The sequence below is a fragment of the Passer montanus genome, unplaced genomic scaffold (assembly GCF_014805655.1).
Source record: "Passer montanus isolate IOZ18808 unplaced genomic scaffold, ASM1480565v1 scaffold108, whole genome shotgun sequence".
NCBI lineage: Eukaryota > Metazoa > Chordata > Aves > Passeriformes > Passeridae > Passer > Passer montanus.
The window spans coordinates 1,419,514-1,432,435 of NW_024357392.1; the positions used below are offsets into that span (position 1 = coordinate 1,419,514).

The window sequence follows — 12,922 nt, forward strand, 5'->3', positions numbered from 1 at the left end:
AGTTGTTGTCATGTTGAATTGATGTTTTCATTACTGCTGTGAATGGTGATTTTATTACAGTTGGATTCAGTGGTGGAAAACAGAAAGAGTCAAAGCTATTTGAAAATGGCTTTTCATGACTTGATTTGAATATTTCATATTTACATAAAATAGATATATTTAATTTTTATAACTTCTTTAAAAATCTGGATTCTAGTGGGTGGAAGCTGCCAGCCTGTGCTTAAGTGAAGTACATTTCTGAGGTAATTTAAAAATTAGAGTAATTTCAGTGTATAATTTTAGTTTCATGCATAAGTGCCTACTATTTTAAAATACATTAATATTTAAATACATTTAAACCACAATATGTGTGGAAATTAACCAACCTTGGAATAATTCCGAATTTTATTTATGGATTTCATGGGAATAGGGATAAATCATGGTGTGTGTGGAAGTGAGGCAGTCTCCTGTAGAGGACTCTTGCCGACTGTTTTTGTTCCCTGAAAAAGAAGAGGTCCTGAGTTAAACAGGCTTTCCAAGGCACTCATTTGGAAATTTACACTGCCCCCTCTTTTCTAATCCAGAGGAGTATTAAAATAGTAGTAAATGAGAAATAATGCAAGGCGAATATTGACATAATTTCACTTCTGTGTTTCCCAGGTAATACTTGAGCTTAAAGTTGGAGAAAGTGTTGTGTGTTTTAGAAGCACTGTAGAATGCTATTGTCAAAAAAAGATTCCATTGTGTACTAAATACAGAATTCTGGGCACATGACAGTGAGTAATGAAATAATATGATGTGTTGATTGAATTTGGAGGGGTTTTTCCATCTTGGATTTTATCTCTATTTCCCAGTTGGTGAGATAGGGGTGAGTTCCCAAACATCTGCCTGAGGATGATGACTTTGCCAGGGCTGTGGTTTCCTTGCTTCTGGAATCTGTGTTTGCACATAGAATGTGGAAGGTTTGAATCCCACTGCACCTATATTTTCACACTTTTTTATGTAATCGTGACTGATGATCATCCCTTCCTTGCAGAGTGAAAATGTACTTTTTCTATATTGATACTGTTATTTTCCAGGAGCAGGTGAACATCTATTGAATTTTCATCAATGCTGATTAAATAAACCCTCCTTTTCTAAATTTTAGGGCCAGAAATTACCTCAGCAGTTCAAAAAATTGCAAAGAAATGAGAACTTTTCAATTTATGGGCAGCAAATAGGCAAGACTGCCCTGGAAAATGGGAAGTTAGTGATATGGTAAAGCCAGATGAATTGCATATACTGGATATTTTTAAGAAATGCCTTTTTCTTTTCTGGCAGGCATTTCAGAGAAGATTCATGCTTTTGTTTTAACTACAGATTTTATTGCAAAAAAAGGTTATTTTTTTAAATACTCCTAAAACTAGATTAATTGAGACCTGTTCTAAAAAAAATCATTAGTCATTTCGAATAAAAGTCACATTTCGTTTAAATCTGCCAGAATTATTTCACAGTTGTTTTAACAGGAAAATTTTTTGGCCTGCTCTAATTGTTGGAAATATTTTTAAAAGGATTTTACTTTTCAACATGTTCTTGTAAAGTGATTTTTATTTGAGGCTAATATTATAAGTTTCAAATCCTTACTATTCTTGTAAATTCTCATCACCCTTTGTCTTCCAGTGTCAATGTTATGTTAGTAATTTAAATAGGCCTCTGTCTCTGGGTCAGCCACTTGCTGTAACGTGCAGAAACTTTCTAGTTCTAAGAGAGCATCTTGTTAGTTCTTGAATTTTTTTCACACTTAGCCCAAGTTGATGGACTCCAGTTTTGCACCTATCTGTGATTTTAAGTGTAAACAGATTTCCTGCATTTTCAGGTTGGCAAAGCTGAAGGATTTCGAGATTTCTCTTTGAGGGTAACGAGCTCCTGGTAGCTGCAGACATGACTGGAGTATTTTAATGTTATCTGGCTGGTCATGTTTGTTCATTCTAGGCCACATTTTTCCATTTGCCTGATGTTTTTTCAAAACGCTTTTTTTATTAACCCTCTGTTCAGGTGATGATGCAAGCATATAAATCATATTTAGTAACAGTAATAATGATATTTTCAAAATTTTCACATAAAATGCCTTTTGAAAGCAGATGATGATATTGTATCAGAATCTCATGAATAGACATTTTAAGATTTTTCTGTGAGCAAAGGAAGGCTTTGTTTTAGAATAATGGAAAGAAAAGGATTTTTTATTTTTTTTGTCGCATCACCATTATTCCTGTCAGTTTTCACATTCATGTCACAAGTGTAAATATTTACATGTAATACAAGACCTGATAAGCTTTTCTTTTTTCCTCTGAACTTCTCTCAAGCTTCAGTGTTCAGCACTTTGAAAATACAGGCCCATCAAGTTGGTAGTTGTGTTCTTAACTCTTATTTTAATCTTGAGATATGTTTATTTAATGGTAATAATAATGATGTTTAAATTATGTTTGTCTTGCTGTCACTGTTGAGCTGATGAAATGGTTCTAAATTCAGATTTAGAAAGCAAGCTGGAGAGACTCCTACCAAAGTCATTCACATTTCACCTGTGTAACCAGTATTACTGGATTTACAGAGCACAAATGCTATCTTACTGTACATAATGTATTTATATTTCTTAAGGGACATACAGGCAACTGCAGCAGCAGCTAGCAGTTCAAATATTCTGCATTTGAGTAATTCCATCTGCTGTGCTTGCAGGACACACTGTGCAACCTTTGTGTCAAGCTGTTGAAGCTGCACCAAATGTCCTTGAAATTTGTCATGTTCTGAGTGAGTTCTTTCTAGTGCACAGCACAACTTGCTTAGAATTCAAGGTGTGATTTGTGATTCGGCCATCCACAGACACGGAAGTGTGTACTGCAGGCCCTGTTTTATTTGACATGGTTTTTAAAATGTTTAATTCTTTCATTTTTAATGGTGAAACCCACCAGAAATGGGAGCTTTTAGGTCAGCATGTGTCAATCTTACAGCAAAGCACCTTCCAGAGTACCATTGGGCTCTGCTTGGCCTTTCCTTGTTCAGAGGCAGGAAGGTTGTAAATCCTGATCTACATATTTCTATTATGCCTGACATGCTTGAAACTGAGATATTAAATCACTGCAGTATCAGCCACGTCCTGTCTCTCTCGCTCTCCCTGCTCCCTTCCTCATTTAGATGGTCAATAAAAGAAAACACATGTAACCCTTCAGCTTGGCTGCCACCACTGCCATGGCCTGGCAGATACTTCTTCAGCAGAGGGCAGATTTATAGTACCAGCATTTGCTAACTCCTCTGAAGTCAGATTTGGATCATCTTCCCAATGAGCTCCTGTTTTGTTGATAGTTAGCAGGTTTTTCCCTTTTCTTCATGTTTTAAATTTGTCCAGCTTTTTTCTTATCTCAGTGTTGGCCCCTTTTGTCCTTTGGTGGTGGTATTAGCTTTTTCAGACCTGTTGCTGTGGTTTTTATCTTTTTTTTTCCTCTGCTCACATTTAAAGCAGTGATGATTGTGCCAAGCAAACATCACATTTTCCATGTTGCAAGTGTTGCTTTCTCCAACCATTGTGCAATGGAAATTTGACACGAGGGGGAGAAGGAACAGAGAGAAAACGAAAAGCACAGAATGTTTTGTTTTGAGGAAACCGATTGGTGAGGATAATGTTTTCTTCAAAATCAACAACAAAAACGTCTTTTTCTCTGGAGATAAACTGAGGGCCAGGTTTTTCTCTGGACAGCACTACTGGTTTTCCTGAAACAGACACAGATGTGAATGGAGGGAGCCTCCACTCAGGAGAAAGGAGGCTGGTGTGAATCATTCATGTCTGCTGAAGTCACTGGAATATACAGATGGAAGGGATCTAAAATTAGATCAAAGACAGCTGTGGATGTGTTTCATGCACTACAGATGTGAATTTCAATACAGATGCCAAGGGGATGTTAGATACACCATTTTTGCCACAGAGAATAATGCAAATATAAAATACAGAACAGCCAGACATAACCTGGGGGAAGATAATACAGCCCAGGTTTGTGACTCCAGCTTCCCAGAGTTTAAAATGGCTCTTTGTCCAAATTGGAATCCTGAAATCCATTTAGCACTGGGATGATTGACCTGGTCATTATCAAGTCAATTCTTCAGATAGCTGAAGACCAAGACAATAAAAAGGGAGTGAGTCCACCTGGTGCAGTGTGCAGTAGTGAATGCTTTTGTAGGTGTTTAAGATGTGCACATCGTATACTTCACTTTGCACTTTCTGGGGAACAGCCTCCACACAGAAAGACTGCTTTTAGAGAACGCACAGAAATGTGGTTTGTGTTAACCACAATGCAAAACCAATTAAGGGGTTGTTGCAGAAACCTGCTTTTCACGTGGCTTATTCATACATTTCCCTTAAAAATGCAGACCCTGCTCCATGAAGTCTTTAGTCAGCAAAGCTCCTTGTGACATGGACTTTTTGATCTAGATGATAATTTTTTTTTCACAGATCAGTTCAGATCTTTTTTTTTAGGTAATTTATTATGTTTTGCTGTCTACTGAAGAATCATGGAAATAACACTGCCTTTTCTAGGAAACTTGGTGGGAGGAGACTGCAAAATCAAAGCACCCCATCTTTTCCCCACTGAGGTCTCTGGATCTGCCCTAAAGAGAGAGACTGGGACATACCCTGCACTAACTGATTGTGCACTGTGTTAGGTGTATGGTGAATCCTGGCAGGATTCAGCAATATATGGAGACCTGATGGTTCCCAGAGACTGAGAGTAGGAATTCAATAACCAGACAGCTTATTCTCTTTATTGCTTTAATGCCTGAGTTGTTGTGTCTCACTTGTCCTTGGATCCCACATCATCTCCCCAAAGAACTTGATTACTGCCTATTATTTGTTAATTCATAGATCTAGCTGCTTTTTTTTGGCCTATTGATTTATAGTCATTGCTTTCAATTTAATTTAGTAAAAAGCATTTACTTTTCTTAAAATACCTTTCTTCAGAACTTAAACAGTACAGAATTAGAGACAACAGAAAAGAGTAGAACAAGTATGAAGGAAGTCTAGCTGGTGCAAAAATAAGGGTGCCTCTAAAATATGAAAATTTTAATGAGGCCATGTGCATTGCCATAATGTTAATTCTTGCATTTAATTGATTTATTGTTAATTTCTATAATTTTTCTGTAGCTTTAGTGGAATCAAGGAGGAATTACTCCTATTAAAGTTTCTATATGAAGGAACAACAAAGAAAAAAATCTTTGCATAAGTGGGTTTCCTTATTTATCTCTAATTATTTGTTTCAGGTCAGTGAGATTGCAACTTTTCTAACATCATGTTTTACAGTAGCTGCTAACCAATAGTTCTAATAAAACTACAGATGGTTTGGTTGCCATCTGCACTTCTTTTGAGATGCTGCAATGAGTATGCGATTAACCTTCTGTCACCACTTTTCAAAATAAGTTTTTCTGCTACCACAAACTTTCCTTGTACATCCTCTTCCTCCCCTTACCTCTTCCTGTGATTGGAAATCTCCAATCAAACTTGAAGTTTTCATAGATAATCTTACTTGTCTGTGTGCTTTAAGCATTCTGGGGGATAAAGGAAAGAACATGGAATTTTATGTTTCTGTACCTTTCACGTGACAAAAAGCAGACTCCCCAAAAGGCTGGGTTTGAAAGACTGGAATGGATAATTAATTCATAAGTGGGTGCTGAAGTGGAAACTGTCAGGCCACAGCTTTCCCAGCTTTCACTTAATCATTTGAAAGTCGTTTTCTGTTGTTTTCACTGACTGTAATACCTTGGAGAGAAAATAAAACTTGCACCATCCAGCATGGAATTCCACTCCTTTGATGACCTGGGCTCTGTGTTGACTCACTTTCACTCGCTGTTGTCATTGCGTGCAGGAAAAGCCGTACCAGTGCTCGGAGTGTAACAAGGCTTTCAGTCAGAAGCGAGGCCTGGACGAGCACATGAGGACCCACACCGGGGAGAAGCCCTTCCAGTGTGATGTGAGTTCCTCTGCTCCTTTCCCTTCATCTTCTCAGCCTCAGTGCAGCAGGAGGGTTTAATTGCAGGGATCTTGTGGCCTTGGACTTACTGCTTGTGGCATGGTTACACTTCACATGGGCTTGGATTGCCCAGGGAATGGAAAGCCATTCAGGGAGTTTCATGTACCCTCTTTGCTTGCCAAGAGCCACGCACACCCGTTCATTTTATGGTTTTGGATCCCATAAGAGTTATTTTCACCATTAGTAATCCAATTTGGATGTTACCATTTACAAGTTCATGCTGCTTGGGTTCCTGTTTGAATTGTATGACAGGTTAATATTTGGAGATTAGCTTGTGTAGGAAAAGGGATTTAATTTATTACATGGAATCTCAGTGCTTCTGATGCTGAATGACACAAATATGAATTCAGAATTGCCTGTTTCTGGTAAAATCTGGTCTGATATTTTCAACATCTGCTCACAGCCTCTTGTTACTCATTGAGGAAATCTGGGATGCTGTGCACACTCACAGGGCTGAAATGCAGCCTATCCTGTGACAGTTCATAGATCACTGTCAGGTACCCTTCATGCAGCCTGCCCCCCTTGCATGCAACATCTCTCAGCTTTTGGGAGGTAGGTGGGAAGGCTGAATGTGCAGAAGCTGTTGGGGAATAATGTCTTTTAGAACTATTAAATGCCAAAATTGTTGCTCAGGGATTTAGAGGAAGGCATCAGCATGGGTGTAGAATTAGTGTAGGTGTTTTGTTTCATGATACTGACTCTTTATGAGGCAGTCACAGGGGAGTGCCATCTCTCAATTATATTCTAGATGGCTCAGTCTGAGCAGCTGTAAATTGGCTCAAAAATTTATATAATTAGATGCAAAAATAAAATAACAGCTTGGCAGGAAAGTTTCAAGGGTCTATTAACTGTTCTGATTTTTAATGAATGATCTGATGTCATTTCATTGAGAATAAAATACATTAATTTAATGAAAAAGTTCAACTAAAATATTTTGTTGACATCTACAAGTTAGGAAATTTGCTGTATTATTTTGGGATAATCTCAGCCCGGCTCTGGATAGTACCTTGAGGATTTCTCTAACTCCAGTTCATTGTCAATAACTTTTTCAGCTTTCAGATTGTTATACTGTTCATCAGCTCTTGGCCAGCTTGCAGTGTAAATGCAGTTTTTCTCACATGTGGATCCAAGATTCACTGCTTTTGGATTCAGAGTGTGCTTTTGCAGGCTGATTTGGTATGGTGGTTGTATTTTATTCTTTTTCCTTGCTTTAATTAGAAATAGGAGCTGTGTGAAAGCATGCTTTCCTGTTTCAGCTATTCCTTCAGTTTTCCTCATGAATCAAGTAGAGCTGTACTTTCCCAAACCATAGCTAGAAACAGCTGTAATCTGTGTCTAGTCCTAGTCCTTGAGAATTCTTCAGAGTGTACCTTCAGTTACTGGTGGTATTTTTTGTACTTCAAGTTTCTGCCTTGTTTCACCAAAATCACTCTTCAGAAGGAGCTTTTTGCTGGCTGCACACTGCCAGAGGCTGCTGATCTTTTGGGTTTGGACATAACAGCACTTGCCTCCACTGTTCATTTCTGCATGCTTCAGCCACCCAGGTGCCCACCATGGTCTGTTGCTTAATGCACACTTGGAGAGGTTTAAAATTGATTTTTTTCAGTCATTTCTCCTTATTTCACCTGGGCTCCTGTTCTGCACATGCTGGAGACACAGTAAATGTAACCAAGAGGAGCCCGTTCTTCCAGAACTGTCTTGCACATTGCATGATTCCAGATGTTTATGTAGAAGTTACAAGAAAAGCAGTAGTGGACAATTACAGAAAAATGTCCCTATGGGGGACATTTATTATGAGCTACCCAATACTAAATTTCCTTTTTACACTTGAGTATTTTCACCTACAATTTTTTATTCCACTCAAGATAGCTGCAGATGCTCTCAGTATTTTTCACATAATGACTTGAGTGGTAATTTATGACAACAATTTCCACAAATTCTTATCTCTGGAATACCACATACCAATTCTTTTAGTCTATATTTTTGCTTTAAATATATATTCTTTTTCCAGAGTCAGAAATAAAAATCATGTCTTCTCTTCCTGTCTCTCTCTCAGGCACATGGAACAGTCATTACAGTGCAGGATTGAGTTACATGTGAAACTAATCCCTGTGCTCTGTTTGAGGAAGGTGCTACAGTTTATTTATGTGTCTATTCCTGTGTCTTATCAGTCAGCAAAAGCATTTTCAGACCTTAATGTCTCAAAGCTCTCACATCCCACAGATCATAGTGGAAATTGAATATTTCCATTTTAAGATGGCAATTCTAATACATGTCGCCTAGAAAAGTGAAAATAACTGAAATATGGAAATAGAAATGCAATTTTTCATAGAAAATTAGATGTCTGTCCTCTTCAGACCAGCCTGTTTTTTACTGGAAGGCCAATTGAACTTCAGTTTCTCAGAGACAATAGATTATTTTTGGGGGACAGAAAGGTCAAGTACTGCCTGTCCTGGTTTCTTTCAGTACAGTATTTCCTTCCACTCTGCCTCTGGTTGACCTTACACTTTCTTTCAAATGTCAATCCTCCCTACCTGACCAAAACTTTGATCATTTTGAAGAGATGGATTAGAGCTCAAGTGCACATTAGCAAGAGTGGTTGTAAATGTAAAAAATATCAGTCTTGCTTACAAAATTGATATATAAAGCAAACTCTTAAAAAAAAAATCCCCAAAACTTTTCTACATAAGAACAGCACAGGATGTGCCATACCTTTAATAATCCTGTGCATTCCAGGTTCTTTTTGAAGAGGGAAGATAGCACAATGTGCTAGAGTCTTGGAGGGACAGAAGAACACATTACATTGGTCACATGAGCAGAATAAATGAAATAAATGTACTTTGAGGCTGTGTTATAAGCTGTTTATTTTAGGAATGAAGAGGTGTGTATATGATACACAGAACACCAACACATCTTGTATGTGTGTATATCCTTGATTGGCCTCTTGGCTCTCAAGAACATGGAGTGTTTACAAGTGTGTGACACTTCCAGCACACTGGGATTTGTGGCTGTGATTAGATAAATGTTATGGGTTCCCCTTGTATGCTCTGTGGAGTGGGAAACAGAAACCTGGGTTTGGCAAAAGCAGTGCTCAAAGCTGACCAGTGGGTGCTGTAATTGAGCACTGTCAATAACAAAGGGGTGGCTGTTGCTTGGGTCTCAGGTTTATTCAGAGATCATTCACTGGGGAAAAGCTGGAGAGCTGCAGTTGCTGTATGAAGGTCTTCAGCATTATGTCATGTCATAAAGTCAAACATGTTCTAGTGCAGCAGCACACAGTGTTGGGAGAAATTATTTTGAGTACAAAACTTGCCTCTGGCCATTGTCATTTTATGGTCATTTAATGGTTTAGCCTTAACTGGCATAAAATCCATATGCTGGAGGTCAAGATGATCTACTTAGATAGTCAGCTCTTGTTGTTGTCGTTTCAAAAGGAATCAGTCACCATTTAGCATTTGCAGTAGTTGGGTGCCAATATAAATTTAAAGCTTTGATTTTCTCCAGAGGGATTGTCCTGGGTTCCTTGAGTTTTTTTCTGCAAGAAAGAGGTATTGTCTGGAATGAACATGGAATTTTAAGAGTGCAAGCCTATGGATGGTGATTCTTGTTTAATTATATGACTCTTGTCTGTTTCATTTGTCAAATCAGCAGCTGCTTCCTTTTCTTTTTTTCTTCATTTTCCTGTCAAATTCTTGTTAGACTATTTCCTTGCATGGCAGGCGAGTGTGACATTATATCTGCACAGTTTCACTTGAGTTAATTCTAACTTTCCTTTGCTGCACTTGTTCTTTCAACATTTTGTGGTTTTCATTTTAACTTCAGTATGAAAGTTTTTATAAAGGAATGGCTTTAGTATGGGCAGAGTCCCTCATGCCTCTGTCCATCTCTTCAAATGGCAGAATGAACTGGACTGCTTGGAGTACAGTGGAGGAAGGAGAGTAGAACACCAGATAATAATGCGAAGGAATTGCACCTTCATTTACCAGATGTCTGCCGTTTTCTTGGCCAGGCAGAGAAAGGCTAGAACAATGAGGTTTCCTTTACATTAGTAATTAACCTTTCTTACAATCTTCAGAACCTCTTCATTCTCACTCCTCTCTCCTTGTAACTGAGCAATTGGAACTGATTCCTTTGGAAGCTGCAGGTGTCATTCTGGAGGTCAGGAAGGATTTCATTTGAACTGATGGATGCTTGTCAAGTTATGTCACAATTTTTGCTGCATCAAAACCTGAACAAAGCACCACAATGTTACCAGGACACCTCAAGGTGTTGGTATTTTAAGATTAAGTCTTTTTTAGACAGATGGCATCCTTGTGCCTGTGGAGCCATTCCTAATATACAACATAAAAAGATGCCAGGCAGAGTAAAAATCTTTCAGGTGCTCTCTGAAGGAATTTTTCGTCCAAAGTCCAGCTCATTTTTTAAGTACTGCTGGTATGTGTGGCTGTGGCCTCAGTGATGTAATCTTGGGAGTGCTGTACGTGCTTGAAATTTTATTACTTGGTTTGTCTTTGTCTTGTCTTCTCTGCTCAGGTTTGTGATCTGTCCTTCAGCCTGAAGAAGATGCTGATCCGACACAAGCTCACTCACAACCCCAACCGCCCCATGGCGGAGTGCCAGCTCTGCCACAAGAAGTTTACAAGGAATGACTACCTCAAAGTGCACATGGAAAATGTCCATGGAGAAACTGACAGCTAAATATGCCCTCAGTGAGAAGGGTGGATCCAAAGTGGTGCATTTGTACGTGTACAAACTCCAGACTTTCTACCTGGCCAGTAAGCAGAGTCAGGAGAAACAACTGTAATGCCTTCACATATTATTTTTCCCAATTTTGTTGTAAATATGTTAGTAGGAAAAAAAACCCAAAAGACATTCTGATGTAAACCAGCTTGAAAATAAAAAAAAAATTAAGATACAAGAACTATGGAAAAATTTTATTCTCATTTAAACAAAGAAGCTTTAAGCAGACTTTTCTTTGTTATTGACATCCTTAGAAACTTAGATATTAGTAGCAGTGCCTGGAAATCCTGGCCACTTGCAACCAGACTTGGCTGTCTGCAGCTGTATTTCTGTATCTAACCTACAAGGCTGCATTAAAATTATTTAATTTGAAATCACACAGAATTTGTCATTCTAATTGACTGCTGATTGTATCTAGGCTTGCTTTATTCATATCATAATTCTGCATTTTGTTGTAACACAATTTTGTCTCATTTTATTTGCAGCTTTCTCATGACTGTATGAAACTCATTAACTTGAATTGATTCTTGAGATGCCAAAATGTGTGGGTAGAGAACTGTGGAAATCTGTCAGCATTCAGTATTCCTGTATGAGATTGAGGAGGATTTATTTCATCTGGTTACGTGAAACAGGACTGAAGTGAAAATTTTGAGCAATTTAGTTTTAAGTACTATATTCATACTCATCACTGTGGCTGGCAAGGCAAGTGGAAAGACATCTGAACAGGGTGGCTTGAGCAGCTAGAATTGTTGAGTTTGCATGTGTTTGCTTTCCTGGTGAATAGCTGGTTCCCACAGTGTTTCTTCCTGCTGAATCAGATGCCCTGGATTTCTTCATATCATTTAAATACCTTTTTCTTTTTTTTTTTTCTTAGTACTGTTCATAAGCAGTGGGAAAAATTCTGCTTTAAAACCAAGTAATAATCAAATTCTTCATGTTATCAGGGTGAGTTGTTTGCTGCAGAAGAGTCTTCAAAAGAGTTCCCACAGGCCCTCTTGTACAGCCAGATAACCAATAAATTCTTATCTACAAGGACAGTAAAACTGTAACTTCAGAGGCTGATTGCATGTGGAATTCCTGAGTTATCAGCAGTTAATATTAAGGCTCTGGCGTTAGCAAACTGTTCAGATTCATTTTGGACCTGTCAATGTTTTGCAAAATGAACTGGGACATCTGTATAGAGTTGCTGCAGATTTTGGAGAAGTGTAATTATTCATAATTCTCTCATTTGTGGCAACCTCCTATGTGTAAAAGCATCCTAAGCCTTCATGCCCTATTTGCTTCCTGAGAGGTAGAAGAAACTTGGAGACTTTGCCAGTTCCATTCCACAAATCATTTGTTCATATAAATCAAGTATATTCTAAGTGTCTAAGACAAATGTAGTTGAAATAAGCATTATAAAGTTGAGTAAAGAATATTTCCTATCCTCGTAGAGATTTTATTACAATTTATCAGAACAGTTTATTTTTAGGTCCAAAAAAGATGAATATACTGCTGGCTACTACAAAAAGAATATAATTTTAAATGTTAGATAGCAAAAGCAACCAGTATCATATACTGAACTGTGTGATGGTTTTTTAGCTGTATGTTCTTAACTATCTCCAAGGAGCATAGCAAGGTGATTTTTTTGACATGTCTGGGGTGGGTTACTTTGTTGTTGTTTGTCTTTTTGACATAGGTGAAAAGAATTGAGTTATATTAAAACCAAGCTTCCAATTGTTTGTTTTTCACCTTTTTATATTTTTCCTTCTTCAATTTGGTCAGTAAAACTCGGGCAAAAAGAACAGTAGAAGGAAAATAAAACACTAAAAAAACCCCAAAACATAAAACCAAAAGCGAATATTTTCTAAGGAGTTTTTGAGGGACAGGTCTGTTAAAATACAAAGAAGAAAATCCTTTGTGGGGGAAAAAAAGAGGATAATTTAACATATTTACATGTTTTGTATAGGATTTCTGCCAGAAATCTGTACTGCAAAGTTGCTACATGTTTAGGGTTAATATCTGCTTTTGAGAAGAATATCTAGGTATGCAAGTCACAAAGTTGAGAGGAGAATGTTCTGTTTTTAAAAAAACTTTTCTAGGTAAGCTACAATACATAAGGATTAATCTTGCTGTATGTAATCGGCAACACCAGTTAAGCAGCTGAAGCTTTGATC

General features: G+C 37.8%; 1 protein-coding gene across 3 annotated transcripts in view; it reads left to right on the plus strand.

Moving 5' to 3' along the window:
* PRDM5 (PR/SET domain 5) overlaps positions 1-11,736 on the plus strand; it is a 59,015-nt gene extending 47,279 nt beyond the window's left edge. For 2 of the 3 annotated variants that reach the window (XM_039722813.1, XM_039722828.1), the window contains exons 15-16: positions 5,862-5,966; positions 10,560-11,736. In XM_039722813.1, the coding sequence (XP_039578747.1) occupies positions 5,862-5,966; positions 10,560-10,724 (270 nt within the window). In that variant the 3' untranslated portion in view covers positions 10,725-11,736. The remainder of the gene's footprint in view (positions 1-5,861; positions 5,967-10,559) is intronic. The other variant, XM_039722820.1, reaches the window with a different exon arrangement.
* The last annotated feature ends 1,186 nt before the right edge of the window (positions 11,737-12,922 follow it).